Here is a 21,475-nt window from a genome sequence, read left to right as displayed (position 1 = left end):
AAGCACTCGTATCAAGGTCAGGATAAACACGAAAATTCTAGCGGCAGCTGGAAAGTTTGGTTTATTTATGTTGAATAGTCGTTCCTGCCGTTCCTCTGACCCCGTCGACGACGGAGGAGAGCGTGATAGCCAGCAGTTCTCTGCCGGCGACCATGAAGAGAAACGGCTCGGCCACGCAGCTGCAGCGATTGCCGGGCATCGAGCCGATATCCGGTCACGACGTTTCCGGTGGATGGCTCTGAGAGGATCCGTCGGTCGCCACGTTGCGACGCGTCAGTTAACGAAAAGGAAGGAACTCGATCGTCCACGAGTTTCGTTCCAATCAGCCGAATGAGGCTGGGACGACGATTTCGATCGATGTTGGGATCACGATAGATCGCGTCGTCGTCGGCACACGCACAATGATGCCTTCTCGTCACGACGCCGAGACTATATCGTTTTTAAGAAGCGTTTAATCACGAACAACGCTCGTCGACTCATCCTGGCCCTGTTCCCTTCATCAAAACGGAGAGAAAGAGAGGAGAGAGTGTAAATATTGATGCGAAGTGTTATCGCTCTAACGCGCGAAACTTCCTTATTTCAGGGGAGATTAACTTTTAGAGGTTCACGGAAAGCAACTCGGATCATTTTTGGACCTCCTTCGGCTTCTTCCGCTAATCCAACCGTGTGGGGAAGTTTCTGAACAAACTTCCACGAACGCTCCATGAAGGAGTTGAACGAAAACATGAAATATGGAGTAATATACGTTTGGAGCTGTCCTTTATCGATTTATTTATCGACGGTATTTTATTGCGAGTCCACGAAGTTAATCTCTCCCCAAAGCGTCGTCCATAAGCGGAGGTTTCTTGTCGATAATTTTGTACCGTGCGTAGATCGTAATGGATGAGAACGTTTTCACATCGATCGTAGGTAAAGTTGGCCGGTTTCCATCGTTCGTAAACGATCTTCGTGGAAACGGTTTGATCCGTTACGTACAATCCCACGACCCATTAATAACTACTTATTTACTACTACTGCTCTACTACTGCCAGAACGGAAGAGGGCAAGTGGGTCGACGGTAACTAGTCTAGTCAAAACTAGTCGGACGATCCGGTGCGAAAGAAGGACACGATTTTAGCTATGTTAATCTGTAAGAGACAATTTAATTGTGTTATTGGTGAAACAAGCAGAAGGATCGTCATTTCGGGCGACCAACAATTTAACCGCTTCAGGAAGCTGGTCTCCTTGAAGATCGGAACTTATTCGTTTTTCTAGTTAACTAGTTTTGTCTCTTTTGATTTGTCTCTGTTTAGTGATGGATATTCGAAATATTGCATGTCTTTGTTCGAATCGCTTCGAGTTTTATTCGAGCTCTTGATCGCAATATCGCAAATTGGATCGTGGTTTCTGAGCGAGTTGACAATTTACGTCTGACGAGAAGCGCCGGATCAAAGGGGTTAATTGCAATTGAAAATTTGCATATCACATGCTCCTCCTTCCTGCGATTATATCGAGGGCTTCAAAACTTCGAATACTATTCAAAGCGACTCGAAACTTTCTTCGTGTATTTGCATTCGAATTGTTTCATCGCTACCCATACTTTTTGTACGCTTTTTTGTATCTCGATGTTAAACGAACTCTAGTCAGACTATTTTATTTTTTTTTTTTTTTGAGACTATCTATGTACGCGATTCAAAGTGTCAGAGAGTTTCTTGCGAGTTTTTAGCAGAATTTCGTTCTAGTCAAAAGCGGATTTTGTACATTTCTTTTCTCTTCGATAGTCATTCGAAACAGGGAGAAACGAGATAAACGTATCACGACCAAAACAGAACGAGCCGTAGCGTAGTCGTGTAGAGGCCTAAAGAAGAGATTAAGATCCGTACTACTTCCTAGATATTACATGTACGTATGATAATAACTATTATTAATGTTACGCGCCGTCAGGGGCGCGAAACAACGCGCTGAGGAGGAGGTGTGCGAACAGTGAAAGAATTTTCATCGTCATCCTCCGAGCAACAACGACCACTTCCTTTTCCGCTAGTCCTCGTCGTGATCGCGTACCTGACACACGTCGCGCGCATAGTAACCATACCGCCTACGTGTATTATTTATGAGATTATTAATTGTAAATGTAAAGTTTAGATGTCCACTTGGCAAGAAAAGTCGTAGTGAATGTTATATTGTGAGAACGGTTACTATATATGATATTGTTGTAAGAAGAAACGGAACTATCAACGATAAAAGCGGAGCGGAACCAACAAAAAAAATTTTATTAATTGAAACAATAGACGAGTAAACGGGAATACCTTGATTACGAGTAATAGTCGTACGAATTTAGCGAAGTTTTTTAACGATCGAATTTCAAATATCGTTTCCGACAAAGCAACATCAATCGCACGAGAGTTTCCGGGTATTTTGTAGCGAACGAGGTCCATCGGGGACTGGAACAGAGAGATTGTGCTGGTACAGGGATCTCGAGATTCAGTATTTTGCGGTTAGTATTATTGTTTAACGATTCGTGAATTCGTTGGCGCTTCGAGCGGAGAGCTTGTCGAAGTTTGACGAAGCTGTTTGTTGCAGACGAAATAGTTGATTTATACCCGTAATTTAAGAATCAAAATGTGCTTCGACGTGTCCGCCTCTTTCGAAACGATCAATTATTTGTACGGTTCGCTTTGAAGAAAATTTCAGCCGAAGCATAAGTTTCCCCGTGGCCATTATTTCGTTTGCGTTCATCAGCAACAAACGAGAAACAAAATTGTAATACGCGATAGATTTTAAACTGTTCGATTTTAATATTCGTTTGAGATCATAGCTGGTCGAGTGGTGACTCGATCGAGAGTAGAAAGATCACGAATGACCATCAATAAAATACCATTTATTCTGATACATCGGTTTATTTCGTACCCGTCAACACAAACGTCCAAGAACGTATTCTTTTCATTTCATTTCATTTCATTTCACAAAAATAATACACAAACACGACTGTATTCAGTTTCACAGAATTACGAATGAATCAAGGACTTATTCGCAGGGAGCGAGCTGACATCTAGAGCGTCGTTGAAGCTTCTTGGGACAGGGATGCCCTCCATTCTGTGCGTCTTGCTATATATTCAACATCGAACGTCGTTAAGAAAAGCATACATCTTAAGTGTAATATCGATAACTTACTTTAATGGTACGGTAGCTGGAAACTCGGCCGGTGCCACAGGTGACGCTGCACGGGGTCCAGGGTGACCAATTACTCACGATGCAATCGACAGGTGCAAAAGATTGCGATATCGATGGTTGTTGAGGAACTGTGGCGTTCAAGGGTTCTCCGCTGAGAATTGCTCGCACCTGAGAATCCATTAAATTTTATTCCAATAACATTATTTATTTTTCAGAAGCCTACATGAAGAGAATCTACATAATAAGATTCCTTGAGACCACCATTTTAATCCAGTAATTAGACAATACTTTATGTAACAAAGAATGACTTGCATCCCCTTTATATAATATAAATGTAATAATTTTGCTTACAATGCCGCAGGTGTTGTTGCACTCCTCAGCTGTCAAGAAGTTATTCCTGTTACCGCGACAGCCACCATAACCGAAGGGTACGCACATCAGCTTCTGAGGAACGAACGCCCACCTCTGAAAGTATCCTCTGCAAGGTCCAGGGTCCGCTTCCTCCATGCAAACCACTACACGACGAAATGAAGATTACCAGATCACAGTAAAGTTACTCGAAGTATTACCTTTAGCAGTGGCCATGTCGAACGTGCAATCAGCTTGCACCAAACACGGTCGTTGCTGAAGCAGCTCCATTTTCGAGGAGCATTCCTGTTGCTGCGCTGGATCCACCATCAACAATCTGGTCCTCAACTTCACTCCTTTTCCGCAGGATGCACTGCACGGAGACCAATCAGACCAATCAGTTACCTTGAACACGTACAAGTGTTTACAAGCTTACAAATAAAACTTTGCACTTGAATTATTCATCTCCGGTACTCGATATCCAGTCTAATAGAACCAGAGAGTATTAAATTCCGAGAACCTGGACAGAAAACGTAAATTAATATACCTTGCACGTAGGATCGATCTGCTCCTCCAAGCCAGGTGGACAAGGTGGCTCCATGCATTTTTGTCTCTCGACGAGGGAGACGTGAGGACACCGCTTACGACCCATACGATCGTTGAACTTCCTCGTTCTTATCTTCATTCCTATACCGCAAGATGACGAGCACTCGGACCACTCGCTCCACTCCGTGGTTCTGCAAACGGCGTCGTTCACGGGGAATAAACCACCGTCGTCTGCCTCCTCTTCTCCTCTGAAATTTTGTACGCTTCATATGACGAAGACATTGCAAGATAATTGTTCACTTACGGACACTCCGGGACGGACGCAACACACATCTCCTTCGAAACTAGTTGTCTGTTGCATTTGAACATCGCTGCTTTCTCTGGCATCAGATAGGATCTGGTGCGCATTCTTAGTCCTTTGCCACAGGACACCGAACAACTGGACCAATCCGTGTACTCCGTCGTCTGACATTCCGCTGCGATTAAATAAAGGCTGAGTTAGATCCTGCAAATCTAGCTGAGACCAACCTGGTTTATGGGCAATTAATCAAAGGCTGACTGAAGGTTAGAAGCTCGAAGTTAAAGCTAACTCGACACAACCTCAAAGCTAATTTCAACCAAAGAATCGATAAGAAGAGTTTCGTACGTCTGACAGTGTCCTCGGTGTTCTCAGCAACTTCGAGCTGAGTGAGTTGTTGTTGAAGAGTCTGCTCGTCGCAGCTCTTGGGAATTATCTTCTCTCTATTCAAGTACAACCTGGCCAGCGGTAACATGGGTCTTCCAGTGGGGTCGTAAAAGGGCGATCTTGGATCTTCGGGGTACAGCGTCGTGATAGGCTTCATCTTTTCGCGTGGTTTCGTTTCGGAATTAGGTGACATGTAAGAAATTCCATTATCCGTTCCAGCATCCCACGGATACAGGTCAATGATCTCGCTTTTTGTCCAGGTGCAATCTTTCCTGCAGAGGTTCAATTTGCTCACACCGACCACCCAGTCGGGCGAAGGGCCCAGCATAGAAGCCACGGATACCATAGGGTGCTTTTTGTCCACTCTGAAAGGAAAGACTCGTACATTTACTGTTCCAGACGGAAGAACAGAATGATGTACCTGAAGCTGGTGGTTGTGTTGGTGTTCACGTTAGGGTACCAAAGGCCGGCGGCCTTGATGAGTGTCCTCAATTGATTCGAGCTAGCCCTGAGCTCGGCTTCCACCCCGGATGCTGAGCCCCACTCGGCCAATTGCCGAAAACCGTCGGTGGCGATGTGGTCTTTGCCCCAGAAGGAGAAACTGGGCACGTGGGATGCACCGATCACGTCGCTGAAGTGGGTCAACCAGACGGAGAACGGGAAGTCCTTCGGGTGGGTCACATTCGACCAGATTCCCTCCATTATCAGCTGGAACATGTTCGATGAAAAAATTATTGGTACGACTCCAGAGATTTCGAACGCGAATTCAAGAAAACGACCATAATTTATTACTATCACAAGTACGTGCATCAGTTATAAAGTACTAAATCATGAAGTATAACACCGGTACCGTATGTTCGTTGTTACAAGCTGAATGACATAAACGAAGTAAGACACGTGTACATGCAAAGTGGCTTTTTCAAAACATCCTGTCAGCTCACCGAGTATTTAGCTTCATCGCAGGCGCAACACTTTTCGACGTCGAGTGTTTCAACCTCGGCAGCACCCATCTCGCAGAAGGTCTTAGTTAAAGCACCATCCTCGGCGTACCATCGCACGTTATTCTCCAAAACCATGGCCGTAAAGATAACGCATCCAGATCCCGTCGGTGGTGCCCTCCACATCACTTGGATCTACGCCAAGGTAAGAAAGCGTTTTAGTATCTCGTTGTGGAAATTCGCGGCTTCTGGCCACGAATCGAGCAGCCGAAGCTTGGCTGTAGGCCAACAGCGGGAAATTTATCTGCGATTCTTACATTTCCTCGCTTATCTACTCGCGTGCTCGATACACTGGGATAAAAAGCGTTAAAAAAGGAGTAGGTGGTACTGTAGACACCGTTGGAGTTGTATGTTGCTTAGGATGTGATGTAGTGATTACACATGCGATGACACGTCTAGGTGATAGGTTTTACCACTCACCTCTGTCTTTGGATAATCAGAAGCTTCCGATATGGTGTTCACACAATCTTCGTTAAAGGTTGTCAGAGAATCCGGGAACAATTGAAAGTACCCAACACGAGCAGCCAAATTGTTAGGCGCGTGCTGAGAACTCACCGAAAGCGTGAAACGAGTGAATTGTTGTAGCCTCTCGTGCGTCCGAGACCCTGAAATCGGCGAAGATCAACTACAGATTTATGTACGAGAAATTTATGTAATATGGTAAATATCATTACCTTGCAAGCTGATGGTGTAAATTGCATTTGGAACATATTTATCGGCTTCTCCACTAACGAGAATCCGGTAACCACCATCGCCCGAAGTTCTTGGAGCGGAACTTTGTTCCGCGGTCGGTCGCATGGGACATCCTGCCTGAGCCGCGATCACCAAACATGCTGTCACAGTCAGGAACAACATGGTGTGATCTGAAATGATCGAGCCGCTTGAAATTAGTTGCATCAAACTCTGTACCCAGTAATTAGTGACTTGGTTCCCTCAAATTTGAAATTTCACCCCTTTGAAGTGGTAATTTCCGATAATTCTGACAACGTAATTTAACTTCACGGTTAAAATCGCGTTGAACATTTACTTGTAGCCCGGTTCAATGAAAAATGAAAGGAAGTCTCCCTTTCTGGCAAAGGCATATCTTTCCAGCGCAATTATTCCGTACAATAGTCGCTCTTCAATCATCTCCATCATGATCGGTCTGAAGAAGACAGATAGCGAATCAACGCTAATTTATCACCGACGACTCTTACCAGCTCTCACGCAATCGACAATCGTAACGCGTTTCTTCTCGTGGATAAAACGCAATCTCCAGGTACGCGAACAATGCAAACGGATTTGGCTCGGAGAGGAATATTACAGAAAGACTCGTGTCAAACTTGTTACAAAGATTACAAAAGGAGAACGCACGCTCTCCGGGTACCCTAACATCAGCGAAACGTATGAATTGATCCACGTGTTCTAAAAACATTGGCGTAGCTAGGACGCGTTTATGAGGACCTAATAAGGATAGGAGATCTTGTCATTTGTGTAAACTAGTGGGTCAGGAAGTAGATAATTAGTTGGATATTCAAATTTTTCTAAAATATCCCTATTTTCCGAATTCTCAAATCTTCAAACTCGGAATTGTTCGAATCCTCGAGTTCTCACTTTCTCAAGTTCCCAAGTTTTCTCCTACATTGGCATCCTTAGGAAAGTGAACCGATCTCCCTGTGCACGTATTGCAATAACTTTCCACGAAATGCGGTTCAGTCATTTCGGGTGATCCAGCTTACGCCAATGCTGGGAAGATCGAAATCGGCGAGTACAATGAACACGTACAGCTGGCTAATGATCCAGCAGAGAACTAGAGATGCATCGAATTACGCGCGAGCGTGCCTCGGAAGTGGGTCGGGAGATTCGAACCGGCTCTCGAGATCGTCGCTCTCGGCATGTAGGTGTAGGTTTCTAGAACGATGGACTCGTGACGAATCGGTGAAACAAGGACGACAGTATTTAGGCGAGCAAATCGCCGGAAACGATGGCGAGTCCAAACCGAGTTTCCGCCATGGGACGCCAATCGCACAGATACCGAACAATTTAGGGGTGTCTTGCGATAATGCTTCGGTTCGAAAGTGAAAGCTTAGGAGAAATGATAAAACGACGATGATAAACTTTCCATGCTAGTTGAACGACAGTTGCGCGTATCGTCTTATGACGTGCTAGCGTTAATTGGTACAAAAGTGTATCGCGATAAGCTGGGTATTTAGTATTCCGTGACCTTATTTTCCTCTATTGTCTGTGGAAGATTTGTATGAAAAATGTGGGAACTTCTACGTTAAAACGTAATGACACACCTGTTGCGTCTTATAATAAGTATGTAGTTCTATCAATGACGCACCTAATGTGTCATATTCTGTATGTAGTCAATGACGCACCTGGTGTGTCATGTGTATATAATCAATGCATGACACACCTGGTGCGTCTTATACTACGTACATGATGTGTCATGTGTATATAATCAATGCATGACACACCTGGTGCGTCTTATGCTATATACATGGTGGCTTCATCGACGCAACTGGTGTGTCATATTTTGTACATTCAAGAAATAATAGACAGCACATTTTGCACGTCTTATAAAGATACTGAAATTATTTATCAATGCTAAGTTGTATAAATACGATAGATTGAATTTAATATTTTTAAAAAATTCTGAATAGTTTACCCACGTTATAAGCGATGACACACCGTGATAAAACATACCCACAAAATTTGTTCCAACGTTAAGATGTCTCGATTTACATATTTTAATCAGTCGATTTCACAAAGTTTAACTTTCGCCGTTTCTCCGCGTACGATGGGAATTAATCTTAAATCTGGCGGCGGAGATCGATGTAGAATTTCACGAGCCGAACGAAAACGATTCACGTTTAACGACGCAGAGTTCATTTTCACCGTCGGGTTTCACGCCCCTGACTGACTTCACGCGTGACTCACGGCGATCGCTAATTGTTTGCAATCAAAAGTAATGACCGTTCCGTCGCTCGGTTAAACATTACGCGAAATAACGAGGTGCAGTAAAAAGTTATGAAAAGTTACAAAAAGCGTTCATGTTGACGCATCGATTGTTAGAATTATTTCACAATTGTTTTCGTTTCGTATCACTATGACGATGCAAATAGTGACCGAATAAAGATAAGAAATTGACTGGAGGATATTTTTAACGGAACTAACATTGTGAAACTTGTATCTGGTCATAAAACTTATATTACGTTCGTTTATATTTTAATGGGTCTCAAAAGGAAGTACCGTTTTATAAATGACTACAGCCCCTTATGATAAATGTTTCATCTGTACCCTCTTCTTTGGATGCCGTATTTGAATTTATGGTTTCGCTGAAATTACACCGATTCCAATCGCACAAACAACTTTGTCACGCACTTAACTCGTGAAAACCTATACTCGACACTTTTCGATCGATAAAACACAGTACGACGTGATGAATTACCACGCTCAAAGTGTCGGGCGAAACGGGATGCAGCTTCTTTTATGAGGCTCTCGCCCTTTCACGCGCGCTCGCGATTCAACCGCTTCGGGGTGTTTCGCTTACGGCCAAATTCGAAGTGGTTCACATTTCACCGATTACTTAACGACGCTCGCATAAAAATCGCTAGATACGCTTCGTAACGCTAACTATGCAGTTTCGTAAGCGGTTCGCCGATGTTTTCACCCCAAAGATTAAATTAAATTACAAATCAGCGTTCAAGGAACTGAAGATTTTAGAAAAGAAATCAGCTCGTGTATGAACAAAGAATTTCCATCGTACATGATATATTTACCCCGTAATTAGAACTTAATCACGCGATAAGAGAATAACGATTCACCACCCTAATGACTCTTTCACCTTTTATCACCGAGATATTGTTACGCCCTCCGCATTCATCGCTCTCTTCAAAACGATTCACGTAAATAAATAAATACCGCACCTCCGTCGATTTCTTTTCCGTTGGTAGTCTGCGAGAAATTGAAATCTCTACGAGTGCACCAGACGAGACGAGACGTTAAGCAAGACTAAACGAGATGACGAACCGGACGCCAGATATCGCGGATCAGGAAAGTCGACATTTGAAAAACAGCCGCCTCTGACCCTTCCGGTGCTCTTACAATCTTCCTAAATGTCCTTCGAAGCTTCCTATTAATTTCCACTTTAATTACAAATGTACGAGCTCATTAAATTGGAACAGCTGCATGTAGAATCCACGAATTCGGAATTACTCTGAGCCTTAATTTAACGTTGATATAGGTTAGGTTAGGAGATCTGTCCAATAAAACTTCTGGTACTAAAATATTTTAGTGCGTGTTAGTACATATTTGATCTACCGAATGTTGTAAAGATTTTTATGGGTTCAGATTTCTTTCCATGTCTGGACCTCATCTCATATCTCTAGATCCCTATTTTACAGCATATTCCTGCATTCTTAGATCATTACATTTCTAGATCCGTACATCCCTACCTGGAACCCTATCTCGAAATAAAGAATATTGTGAGTTTATTCTGCCCCAATTTATCATACACGCAAAGTTAAAGTAGATTGGCCAGCGTTCTAGTCGAGAATCCTCGCTATCTTGAGTCAGGAGGTCAATTTCGGGTCGTCGTATCTCCTTGGAAGCAACGACGTCTTCCAGATAACACGACAGATAAACACCCACATCTCTATAGAATATTTTCCTTCGATCAAGACTTCGAATCAAAGAATTACCAAAAACCTCTTATCTGTACCTAGCTTGCACCATTCGAAGGTCAATTAGGGAACCGATATCGACGGAGATCAATGAAATGGTTCCTCGATTTTTAGATGTTATACCGTGATTTTACAAATTGTATAATTAACACTGAAACTACCAAACCGGTTAAATGACCGCTTCATAAGTTTCTTATTGTAAGGAACACATTTGGTTAAAGTACATTCCTTAAAATCAGCATTGATTCTCATCAAGATAAAGAATAAACGTGTGTACTAATTTAACTGTGTACTAATTTAACCACACATAAATATGTGTGGTTATTTGTTTATTTGTTTTTCAACTTCATTTTTAATTTCAAATTAAGTACACATTATACGTCGATAGGTTTAGTGTTAACGAAAGTTACGTAGTTTTTATAGTTACCCTAAAAAGAAAATGTACAGTACACTCGATAAAGAATTTCAGCAAGAAGTAGAGCTTTATCGCGGCCGTGCATCCATCTATGCGCGATCGTTTTTCGATGTACCAACCGAGTCGAGGAGAAAAACCGTGGCAAACTCTGCAGCATTCTCCGAGAAACCGCGTCCACATTCCATGGGAGGAAAACACGTTCGAAAGCGGCGCGTAGCTGGCGCGCGCGCGTTCTGGGGTCCGCTCGCATGCGCGGGATTATCGAGCGGATAGGTGCGAGCGAGCGAGCGGCGACAGCGGAGAGGAGCCGAGTGTTGGTCGTAAACTCGAGCGTGGAGTAGGATCAGCGCGCGAATCAGCTAGTGATCGGTAAACCAGAGAGCCGCGTCGTTATGGCAGGCCTCGAGAACGTCTCGATGATCGCGGCGTAGCCGGAAGTTGGCCAATCTGACTCGTTTGGATCCGGAGGACACTGGGAATGCATTTAGCCGGCTCGCGATGACCTCCGTCAGCCTCGGTTCCGTCGCTCTACCGTGACCCGACTCGACGGATTTCACGCCCGTGGCCCTTGTGATTGGCTACGTGGCCAAGTGACGACAAGTGCACTTCCGGGATACGATCTACTGCGACAGCGGGATAACAGGCATGGTCACTCTTGCGAGCAGCTCCTCCTCGGGACTCGCCAGACCCACCATGCTGGAACAGCTTCTCGAGGAAATTAACTTTCAGAGGACGAAGGAGCTAAGGCAGATGCTCAAGGATGGTTCGTATCTACTTCTTAATTATTTACTTTTCAACTTATTTTTTAACTTGTCGTTTTCTTATGTAAGCTGCATGTTCCTTCTCAAAAGACGGAGTATTTGACTATCATATCTCCTCTGATTATAAGTTTTTGCTGTTATACTCATACTGAAATACTCATACTAACTTGTACTTCTGTGTGAACCGCAAAGAATTAATGTTTTTTATAGAAATCTCCAGGTTGAACAGTTTTATTTAATCGTTTAAATGTTGTTGAACATACTGAAATGGCTTTGGAAGCTTACCTGCATCGTTTGGCAAATAAACATCATGGCCGGGTAAACACGCCCATGGCGTCCATCAGTTTGCTGGATGTGTTTACACGCCCGCATCATCTTAACACGTTCTTGTAGTCTTTGTTTGCGAAATGTCTGTCATGAATTGTTCATAGCCAATTTTATGGAATAGCTATACATTTGTTACTCTTCGATTCTTGCGGGAAGGAGATTACTTGATAGACGTATGATTTGGAGCTTAAATTTTGATGGTTTGACTGCTACAGTGGGGAGGACTATATTTAAATAAATTTGATGTAAATGAAATTGGTCATAGAGAAATATGATTGCTTCATTTAATTTAAACTTGATATTTCTACCAAGTTAATAAAATATTATCTAGATTTAGGGTATGGGATCTAAGGGTACAGGAATCTAATATAGAGATCTAGGGTATAGTCTCTATTAAAGTAGAGATCTGAAGGGGATTTTAATATAGGATTTCATGAAAGTTTAAGTGTATACAGATCTAGAAATATAGAAAGCTAAAAATATAAAAATCTGTCGACACGGAAAATGTGAAGATCTAAAGATATAGTGTCCTAAGAATATAATCTAGTAATTGAGTAATCTATACTTCCACACCCACATTCTATTCTACATAGACGTTCTTGAATTTTTTTCTCTTGCGGTTGTTCGATGGTTGAGTCAGGTTAACGCGATCGCATGTAAGCGACGAGGGTGCTTTTGTTTGGCAGACGCTAGGGTCCCACACGAGGGTGATTCGACGATCGATGGCTTAAGAGCAAAACGAGCGAGGATTTCTTTCTGTTTGCACGCTTCCTCGTCGCTTTAGAAATGCGATACTCCTTCGACCAAAATACTTTTTCAAAAATATTCTGCTCAAAAGACAGTTTGTTATCGATGAATCGCAACATGGCGCGATAACCGTGTTCGATTCGCTGGGATAAGAGTCTGTGACAATTCCGAGGAATATATTTAAATTCATTTGCATGGTAATTACGCTGCCGTGAGGTCAGAGGCATTTAAATGAGATTTCTTTGTAAGTCTCTTATGTTCTCTCCGTGTCTGTGAGTGTTCGTTACTCTTTCAATTACACCTCTCGTGAACTCGTTTATAGATATTATATTTACAGATATGTGCAGATTATTTTATTACGAATGTAGTCAAATTATTATTTGTCTCAGAAATATTTAAACTAGTAAAACTGGTAAAGAAACTAAAACGCACATTTCTTATGTCGCGAAATTTTTATATTTAGCAGAGAAATGGAATTCGGAGCTGAGCAATGTTTACTCCGAAACACGAATAGAATTTACAATTCGAATTTCAAGGAAATGTCACCGTCGAATTTAAAGTTCTCGCTGTACGACTTTTTCCTGAGCACGACACAATGTCAAGGAAATACGCAACAATCTATTATCTTCAAATTTAACGACGGTTACGTAAACCTGAACAAAAGAGACTCTTCCTACGGTTATCATTGATGAACAACAAATTCATTCATCCTTTTGCTAGCGACATTACAATACCCACACCTTTTTGTACATTATAAAAAATAAATAAATTGTTTCTTATACAAAAGCGATTATGCTCCGACAATATTCTACTGTGAAGTAATCCTTCAAACCAAAGTAACAAATTCATTCTATCGCAGATAAAATCAGACATTGATCGAGCATCGAAAGAACGATCAAGCAACGTTACAAACTCTTTCGTTCTATAAACGTAACATGACGCAACGCATATAGACTGACAATTAAACGCCGACTGTATGACTCAATCCTAATATGTTTCACATCGACAATCTTTTCACAAACAAAAAGCACAATTGTTTAAATAACGAACATGATTCGTGATTCACTTTTTGTGGGTCATACCGTGCTATTTCCATCTTCTACGATCCAATCAAGATTGGACTTCCCTACATCCCAAGAATTTAATGAAAATACCTATCGAGACGATGGGTCGGTGAATCGAACGAGATGCGCCAATGGAGACTGCAATTATAGTCTGCATTATCGTCTACCCGGGACATTCTTATCGATTATCGACTGCCCTTTCAGAGATTCGAGCGTCGTTAGTCTCCCTCGTAAATTACTTTGTTTCGATACAAGGGTTGACGATAACAATCTCGTCCGTTATACACATCCAGTGTTTCCGAGCGGCTGTTGCTAACGAGAGGTTCAAGGTGGAATTGGAGAGGTGGAAATTTGGGGAGTGGGGGAATTGAGGAGTGGAAGATTTGGGGGGTGAGGAATTTGGGGAGTGAGGAATTTGGGGGATGAGAAATTTGGGGATTGAGGGATTTGGGGGGCGAGAAATTTGGGGAATGAGAAATTTGGGGGATGCGAAAGTTGGGGAGTGAGGAATTTAGGGAGTGAGAAATTTGAGATTTGAGAAATTTGGGGAGTGAGGAATTTGGAGATTGAGGAATTTGGGGAGTGAGAAACTTGGGATTTTTGAAATTTGGTATATGGGAAATTTGGAGAGTGAGGAATTTGGGGGATGAGAAATTTGGAGAGTGAGGAATTTGGGGGATGAGAAATTTGGGCATTGAGGGATTTGGCGGGTGAGAAATTTGGGGAATGGAAAATTTGGGGGATGAGAAATTTGGGGATTGAGAAATTTGGTAGATGCGAAATTTGGGGAGTAAGGAATTTGGGGATTGAGGAATTTGGAGATTGAGAAATTTGGGGAGTGAGAAATTTGGGATTTGAGAAATTTGGTAGATGCGAAATTTGGGGAGTGAGGAATTTGGGGATTGAGGAATTTGGAGATTGAGGAATTTGGGGAGTGAGAAATTTGGGATTTGAAAAATTTGGTAGATGCGAAATTTGGGGAGTAAGGAATTTGGGGATTGAGGAATTTGGAGATTGAGAAATTTGGGGAGTGAGAAATTTGGGATTTGAGAAATTTGGTAGATGCGAAATTTGAGGAGTGAGAAATTTGGGGATTGAGGAATTTGGAGATTGAGGAATTTGGGGAATGAGAAATTTGGGATTTGAGAAATTTGGTAGATGCGAAATTTGGGGAGTGAGGAATTTGGGGGATGAGAAATTTGGGGATTGAGGAATTTAGAGATTGAGGAATTTGGAGAGTGAGAAATTTGGTAGATGCGAAATTTGGGGAGTGAGGAATTTGGGGGATGAGAAATTTGGAGATTGAGGAATTTGGCGGGTGAGAAATTTGGGATCTGAGAAATTTAGGGAGTGAAAAATTTGAGAAATGAGATTTAAAAATTTCAGAATTTGGAAGATGAAAAATTTGGTGATTTGAGAATTTGGGGAGTGAGAAATTTGGGCACCGAGGAATTTAGAAATTTGGAATTTTGGAGAGTGAGAAACGTGGAGATCGGTAAACTTGAGATGTCAGAAATTCCAGAAACAACTGAAAGATTGACCATTTTAGTAGTTTGAAAATTTAGAAACTTAAATTTGAAGATTAAAGAATTTAAGAATGCAGAGTAACTATCATCTAACTTGCTTGCAGACTCGGGCTTCGTGGTACTCCAAGGTACAACCTACTGGACGGACCTGTTCGTCAGGCACTTTCTCTTCCAAGCAGAGCACACAATCGACGGCGACGATCTCCTCTTCTTCGTCCGTAAAAAACACGTGAAGACGTCATCGCGGTACTTGCCAAAATTCGAAACCGAAGTGAACGTGTTTCGCAAAGACAGTAAAAAGCTGCCCATCGGCGATCCCGACATCGATTGGGAGGAAACCGTGTACCTGAACCTGGTCGTGCATCAATTCGACTACACTCTCACGTTAGCGATCTGCACGAGGACCAGCCCCAAGGAATTGCAAGTAAGCATCTCCTCTCAACATCGTACATCCATGCAATGCATACATAAAATTTGAATATTCTCTTCAGGTATTACGACGACATTCTCAGAAAGTGTACGCTAGTCCAAGTCGTCGACGCATGGACGCCAAAGGAGATCTCGAGGAGATAACTTATCCGCATATATGCTTTATGGTGGACAATTTCGATGAAGTTTTCTGTGATATTCTAGTCAGGGACGGAGAGATGGTGTGCGTGGAATTGGTAGCGTCGGATCGGGAGGGTGCGATCCAAGGTGTCATTTTTCTTGGGTCCATCAGATACGATGCTTTGAAGAAAGTATACGATGCGAGAGTAGGTTCTTTGATCAAATCATGGTCATTCGGATCAGAACCGTATTTTACGTTCATACTTGTTTACAGTCGAGCCTCAGCACCAAAATGGCGCAGCGCATGACCTTTGGCCTGTTTTCCGGCGCGGCCTCGCAGAGAATAGAGTTCGTTCGAATGAAGGGACCTCGTGGTACGATCTTATTATACACAATTACTTTCAGTATACAAAATATATAATTTGTACAACTCTCACTGTTCCAACTATCATCTCATTAACCTTGTAACCTTGTAATCTTCTAATCAAAAAAATGTTAACCTTCTCATTTCAATTCTAAATAACCCTTCTTCCAGGCAAAGGACACGCAGAGATGGCCGTGACGAAGCCGAAGGGTTCCGGAGCAGAGACACCCACCTCCGAGCCTGGTTACTGCGCCACGGATTCTTTGTGGGACGCCGACTGGGACGACGCCGAAGAATTGTTCATGTATCGGCATCAACGAAGGTTATCGGATCCCAGCGCGAACTTGAACAATTTCGTTCGAGGCGGTTGGAGAACGAAACCCGACACCGCGGCGACGAAAGCCAGGTCGGAGAACGAGGGTCTGGACTCGATGGCGAACGGCCTGAACGAGATCGAGGCTGGGGACGTTCGAGACGGTAACTAGTTCTCTTTCTAGCGGACGATTGATCCGAAGACAGGATGGAAAATCGCGAAACGAATCTCACTCACCTTGTTCTTCCTGCCTGCGCCCTATCAGGATCGACTGTGCATGCTGTTGTGTTATCTGTGTATTCTGCACATTTCTTTCTCTCGATAGATAGACGACCCTCTTAGGAGCCGTGTCTCGAACCTGAGCTGTCGTTTAGGACACGTTGGACTTTGTTTCTCCGGGTTAAATATTTCGATCCATCGGGATCGTTTGCATGCTTCGAGTTTTCTTTCGCATCTTTGACCACTTTCAAATCTGAGTTGTTCCTTTAAGATGTCCAAGGGATCTGAGACGGTTTCCTTTTGGTGATTCTCGAGTTAACGGACCTTGAGAAAGTAGTGCCCTTGCGTTCCTTCGGAACCGATCGAAACCGTGATTCCGCAAACACGGAGATACGGAGAAAGATAGAGTGTAAGACAGATCGAGGAGAAACGGCTGTAGACCACCACCATGCGAACATCCGCGTGTCACAAATGGACAAACGAGTAGAGATCGATTCGATAGAGCAAAACGGATGAAACGAGAAAAACAGAAATACCTTGTCTCTCTAATCTGTGGCACGTGTGCCATTCCGGCTCTTTCCTTTATAGCCGACCTACAGGATAGCAGCTGGGGCGGCCGGGGCTCGCCAGGAAATCACAGGAGTCCTCACGCCAGACGACGAAGATCCCCGCTTGTTCCTGGCAGGCAACAACGTCCGAAGCAAAAGCAACGTAACTCGTGGGAACGGGCCGGAAACGAGAACTCGCCGAATCGCAAGGAGGCCTATCACGAAACGGACGGTGAGCTCCTGCTGCTCCAAACGTTCTTCGTCTCTTTCTTTTCGTCGCTCAACTACAAACACCTCTTAAAGAAATCCTCCTCATAACAATTCTCTGAACCGACCACAAAGACATTGTCTCTTAAAGAAATCTTAATAGTCCTATAACCTTTTGAACCGACTGAGATCTGCAGTTCAATGTGTCACTCCTTACCAATGCTTACATGCAGTTTAATAGTTGTAAAAATTAGCAGAGAACAAGAAAAAGCAAACCTAAGGTTAATCTTATTTACTCTTCTCTCACCAAGTGCATTGATTTCTCTATGTTCTAAATGTTTACCAATGTCTACAAGTCTCTCATTGCCAGAGCATAATGCTCACGTCAACTTCAATCTTAAAAGTATCATTCACACTTGTGACACGAATCTGAGTGGTCTAATGAATCCAGAAATAGATGTAGTATGAAACTTCCTCGAATGGAAAAGTAGACCTTGCGTTCCCTCATGACAATCCCATATCACCAGTCGACAAAAAGAGATAGAAAGAAAAGAGCAAGACAACGATATTATGAAAGAGACGAAGCAACGCTAGAATCGAGACAGGAGCACGATCGAAACCTCCGTTTCATGGCAGGCCTCCAGAACCACCAGCACCATAATCACATCGAGGTCGGTAGCGAGATACTGGTGCCAGCGGCGCCATGTTTGACGGACGACAACGTGCGCCAAAAGTTGGACGCCGGGGCGATTCTGGTCCACGGAAAGGAGGAGCTGCCTCTCGGATACGAGGAGCAGGACAATAACCGGAAACGCAGGCCATACAGCACCGGCCATATTAACCACGAGCGTATCAACAACCTGGAGAACGACGAGGAACATCGACGTCTCAGCGACGACGAGGTGGTCAGGGTACGTCGAACGGACGGTGGACGTCGACGGCTACGATCAGCTGGCTCCGATCACGAAGATTACTACACCGGTCGCAACAGGAACAGAAACGACGACGAGCAGTTGAAAGATAAAAACGCGAACGCCCGTATTACGCGTGGAAATCTGACCACGCACAGACAGAGCGCTACCCTGCCGAGGAGGAGGCGAAGACGAGCGTTGTCCGGAAGCTTCGCGGGCAACCCACTTCCTCCTCATCGAGTCACACCGGACGGCACAGCTATCTACTATTGGTGCGAGCTCCCGCGTCGCCCCGGCTCACAGGGTAAATTCTTCTTCCCCACCCTGATCGACACCTTCAATACACCCCCCACATACTATACCGATCACGCGATTAACGGCTGCTACGTGAACGATGGCTTCCCACAACTTTTCCAGGCTTTTTCTAACTCTCTCCGAAATTGGGATGTTCCCAAACTTTTAATTTCTTCGATTTGATATTATTACCGTATTTCGTGTTTGGTACAAAAGTGATGGTCGTAGAGGAGATCTCGATGGTCCATATAGTCCCATATGTGAAAATTCCACATATGCAAATTCGACGCGTGGAATCGCTACACATGGAAATTCTACGCGTGGAATATCCTATGCGTGGAAATCCTACATACGGAAATTCTACGCGTGGAAACCCTACACGTGGAAATTCTGCGCGTGGAAGTCCCATGTGTGAAAATTCCACATATGCAAATTCGACGCGTGGAATCGCTACACATGGAAATTCTATGCGTGGAAATCCTACATACGGAAATTCTACGCGTGAAAACCCTACACGTGGAAATTCTGCGCGTGGAAGTCCCATATGTGAAAATTCCACATATGCAAATTCGACGCGTAGAATCGCTGCACATGGAAATTCTACGCGTGGAATATTCAATGCGTGGAAATCCTACATACGGAAATTCTACGCGTGGAAACCCTACACGTGGAAATTCTGCGCGTGGAAGTCCCATATGTGAAAATTCCACATATGCAAATTCTTAGATATGGAGATCTCGATATGGACTGCTCGCTAATAAAGATTGAAACACTTGGAAGTAGGGGTGCAAGGTTAAAAATCATCACAAGATAACTCTGTATCTAAAGAAGATATTTTCTAACTTCTGGTAAACTCCAGGAGTCAAAGACCTGTTCAAATAAATCAGACTACTAATAAAATTCAATTCATTTAGCAGTATTCTCAAAGTTAACCTTTAGTCCCTTAATAAACAAAGAAAAGCGATCGTTCATCGGAGCAGCCAGTGTTACACCAGACAGCAGCAGCCATATTGTCCATTCAGTCCGCAATGCTCGTGTATTCATCCTTAAAACTACAAACTTGTAGAACCATGTTCTACCCATGACTGTGTTTATGAGGATGGTGAAATGGGAAGTGCGTTCCAAGACTGTCGCGACGGTGTTCGTGCTGGTGGTGGTTTCAGACGTTCAGCGATTCGATAAATGAAAGCCGTTTACTCGACGAGTTTCACCACCGGTAAACATGGTCATCCACCAGTGATGGGTAACTAACGGGCATCGATGGGCAGCCTACTGGGGGTTATCAGGAAAGATGGATTCGTCGTTGCACACCAGTGCCCGTGAGCTCTTCTGTGGGCACTTATGCCCATCACTGGTCGATCAGTAAACATACGCAAACATATAAGAAATTCATAGAATCGTAGACACCAGCTGTGATAAATTCGCTTATTTTTCTCTTTGATGACGTTCGATTGGTAGATTAGAAATCGAACGTTGTCCGAAGTGCATCCCAGATCGTGTTTAACTATTCTGCACACCAGTAGCATTTGTCATCGTATCATATTTGCTACACTTGTAAATTATATCCTGTAATTTGCTATGGATCCATTGAAAATTCTCCTACGTTATTGAATCGTTTAATTTGTATGTCAGGTTAACAATAATCGAATTACTCGGTGTGTGCAGAGCTGGATGATGGAGCTTATAACCCACTGTGGACGATGAGAGGATTCACCCAGACGTTCCATTTCTGGAAAGAAACCAGACGAGCCCAATCCGTTCCTCTGAACGCGTTTCTTACGTACATTACGTTGCCCTGGTGGAGCATTGCCAAAGGTACTACCAAATTTACGATACAATTATAGAAATTCCATGTATAAACGTGAATTTTTCTCGTTTCAGATATTCTCGATCACCGGGAAGGACCTATTCTGACGTTTTAGCCAATATGAAATTCCATTTTAATTTCCAAAGGATTCTCCTTTTTCATTCGGTTTCCCACTTTGTACGCACTTGGATAGAATCGTGGCCCAAAATTGAAGTGTATAGAATAAGAAATAAACGAGATACTATTTATAACCCCTGTGATTGTCGCTTTATTGCAACGAGTTTATTTGAGCTTATCCCACGTGTAGGGTTTCCACGCGTAGAATTTCCATATGTAGGATTTCGACGCATTGGATATTCCACGCGTAGAATTTCCATGTGTAGCGATTCCACGCGTCGAATTCGCATATGTGGAATTTTCACATATGGAACTTCCACGCGCAGAATTTCCACGTGTAGGGTTTCCACGCGTAGAATTTCCGTATGTAGGATTTCCACGCATTGGATATTCCACGCGTAGAATTTCCATGTGTAGCGATTCCATGCGTCGAATTTGCATATGTGGAATTTTCACATATGGGACTTTCACGCGCAGAATTTCCACGTGTAAGGTTTCCACGCGTAGAATTTCCATATGTAGGATTTCCACGCATTGAATATTCCACGCGTAGAATTTCCATGTGTAGCGATTCCACGCGTCGAATTTGCATATGTGGAATTTTCACATATGGGACTTCCACGCGCAGAATTTCCACGTGTAGAATTTCCATATGTAGGATTTCCAGGCATTGGATATTCCATACGTAGAATTTCCATGCATAGCGATCCCACGCGTCGAATTTGCATATGTGGAATTTTCACATATGGGACTTCCACGCGCAGAATTTCCACGCGTAGAATTTCCGTATGTAGGATTTCCACGCATTGGATATTCCACGCGTAGAATTTCCATGCATAGCGATCCCACGCGTCGAATTTGCATATGTGAAATTTTCACATATGGGACTTTCACGCGCAGAATTTCCACGTG

The 21,475-nt window shown here is 43.3% G+C and overlaps 3 protein-coding genes across 11 annotated transcripts in view; 2 read left to right on the top strand and 1 right to left on the bottom strand.

The window, feature by feature from the left end:
- Positions 1–2,868, top strand: part of Trpgamma (Transient receptor potential cation channel gamma) — a 78,833-nt gene extending 75,965 nt beyond the window's left edge. For all 4 annotated transcript variants that reach the window (XM_012282994.2, XM_076537924.1, XM_076537923.1 and 1 more), the window contains exon 19: positions 79–2,868. In XM_012282994.2, the coding sequence (XP_012138384.2) occupies positions 79–242 (164 nt within the window). In that variant the 3' untranslated portion in view covers positions 243–2,868. The remainder of the gene's footprint in view (positions 1–78) is intronic.
- fat-spondin (extracellular matrix protein f-spondin) lies at positions 2,857–9,915 on the bottom strand. 5 transcript variants are annotated; one of them, XM_012282989.2, is made up of 12 exons: positions 9,639–9,915; positions 6,402–6,590; positions 6,148–6,332; positions 5,671–5,862; positions 5,151–5,437; positions 4,691–5,094; positions 4,349–4,520; positions 4,046–4,292; positions 3,720–3,903; positions 3,502–3,665; positions 3,151–3,318; positions 2,857–3,084 (listed from the first exon to the last, which is right to left on the bottom strand). In XM_012282989.2, the coding sequence occupies exons 2-12, from the start codon at positions 6,580–6,582 to the stop codon at positions 3,004–3,006; spliced, it is 2,265 nt and encodes a 754-aa protein (XP_012138379.2). In that variant the 5' UTR covers positions 6,583–6,590; positions 9,639–9,915; the 3' UTR covers positions 2,857–3,003. The 5 variants fall into 5 exon arrangements, with proteins under 5 accessions (XP_012138379.2, XP_012138377.2, XP_003702251.2 ...); XM_012282987.2 differs by having other exon boundaries at positions 9,557–9,715; XM_003702203.3 differs by lacking the exon at positions 9,639–9,915 and adding an exon at positions 8,962–9,154.
- A 950-nt stretch (positions 9,916–10,865) lies between these two features.
- LOC100877391 (uncharacterized protein KIAA0930 homolog) lies at positions 10,866–20,697 on the top strand. 2 transcript variants are annotated; one of them, XM_012283003.2, is made up of 9 exons: positions 10,866–11,572; positions 15,339–15,658; positions 15,726–15,989; positions 16,058–16,157; positions 16,319–16,624; positions 17,268–17,459; positions 18,071–18,649; positions 20,305–20,454; positions 20,521–20,697. In XM_012283003.2, the coding sequence occupies exons 1-9, from the start codon at positions 11,455–11,457 to the stop codon at positions 20,559–20,561; spliced, it is 2,070 nt and encodes a 689-aa protein (XP_012138393.1). In that variant the 5' UTR covers positions 10,866–11,454; the 3' UTR covers positions 20,562–20,697. The 2 variants fall into 2 exon arrangements, with proteins under 2 accessions (XP_012138393.1, XP_076394044.1); XM_076537929.1 differs by lacking the exons at positions 17,268–17,459; positions 18,071–18,649 and having other exon boundaries at positions 10,882–11,572.
- Positions 20,698–21,475: the final 778 nt, after the last annotated feature.

The sequence above is a fragment of the Megachile rotundata genome, chromosome 12 (assembly GCF_050947335.1).
Source record: "Megachile rotundata isolate GNS110a chromosome 12, iyMegRotu1, whole genome shotgun sequence".
In the NCBI taxonomy this organism is placed as follows: domain Eukaryota; kingdom Metazoa; phylum Arthropoda; class Insecta; order Hymenoptera; family Megachilidae; genus Megachile; species Megachile rotundata.
This window is presented reverse-complemented; position numbering and strand designations above follow the sequence as displayed.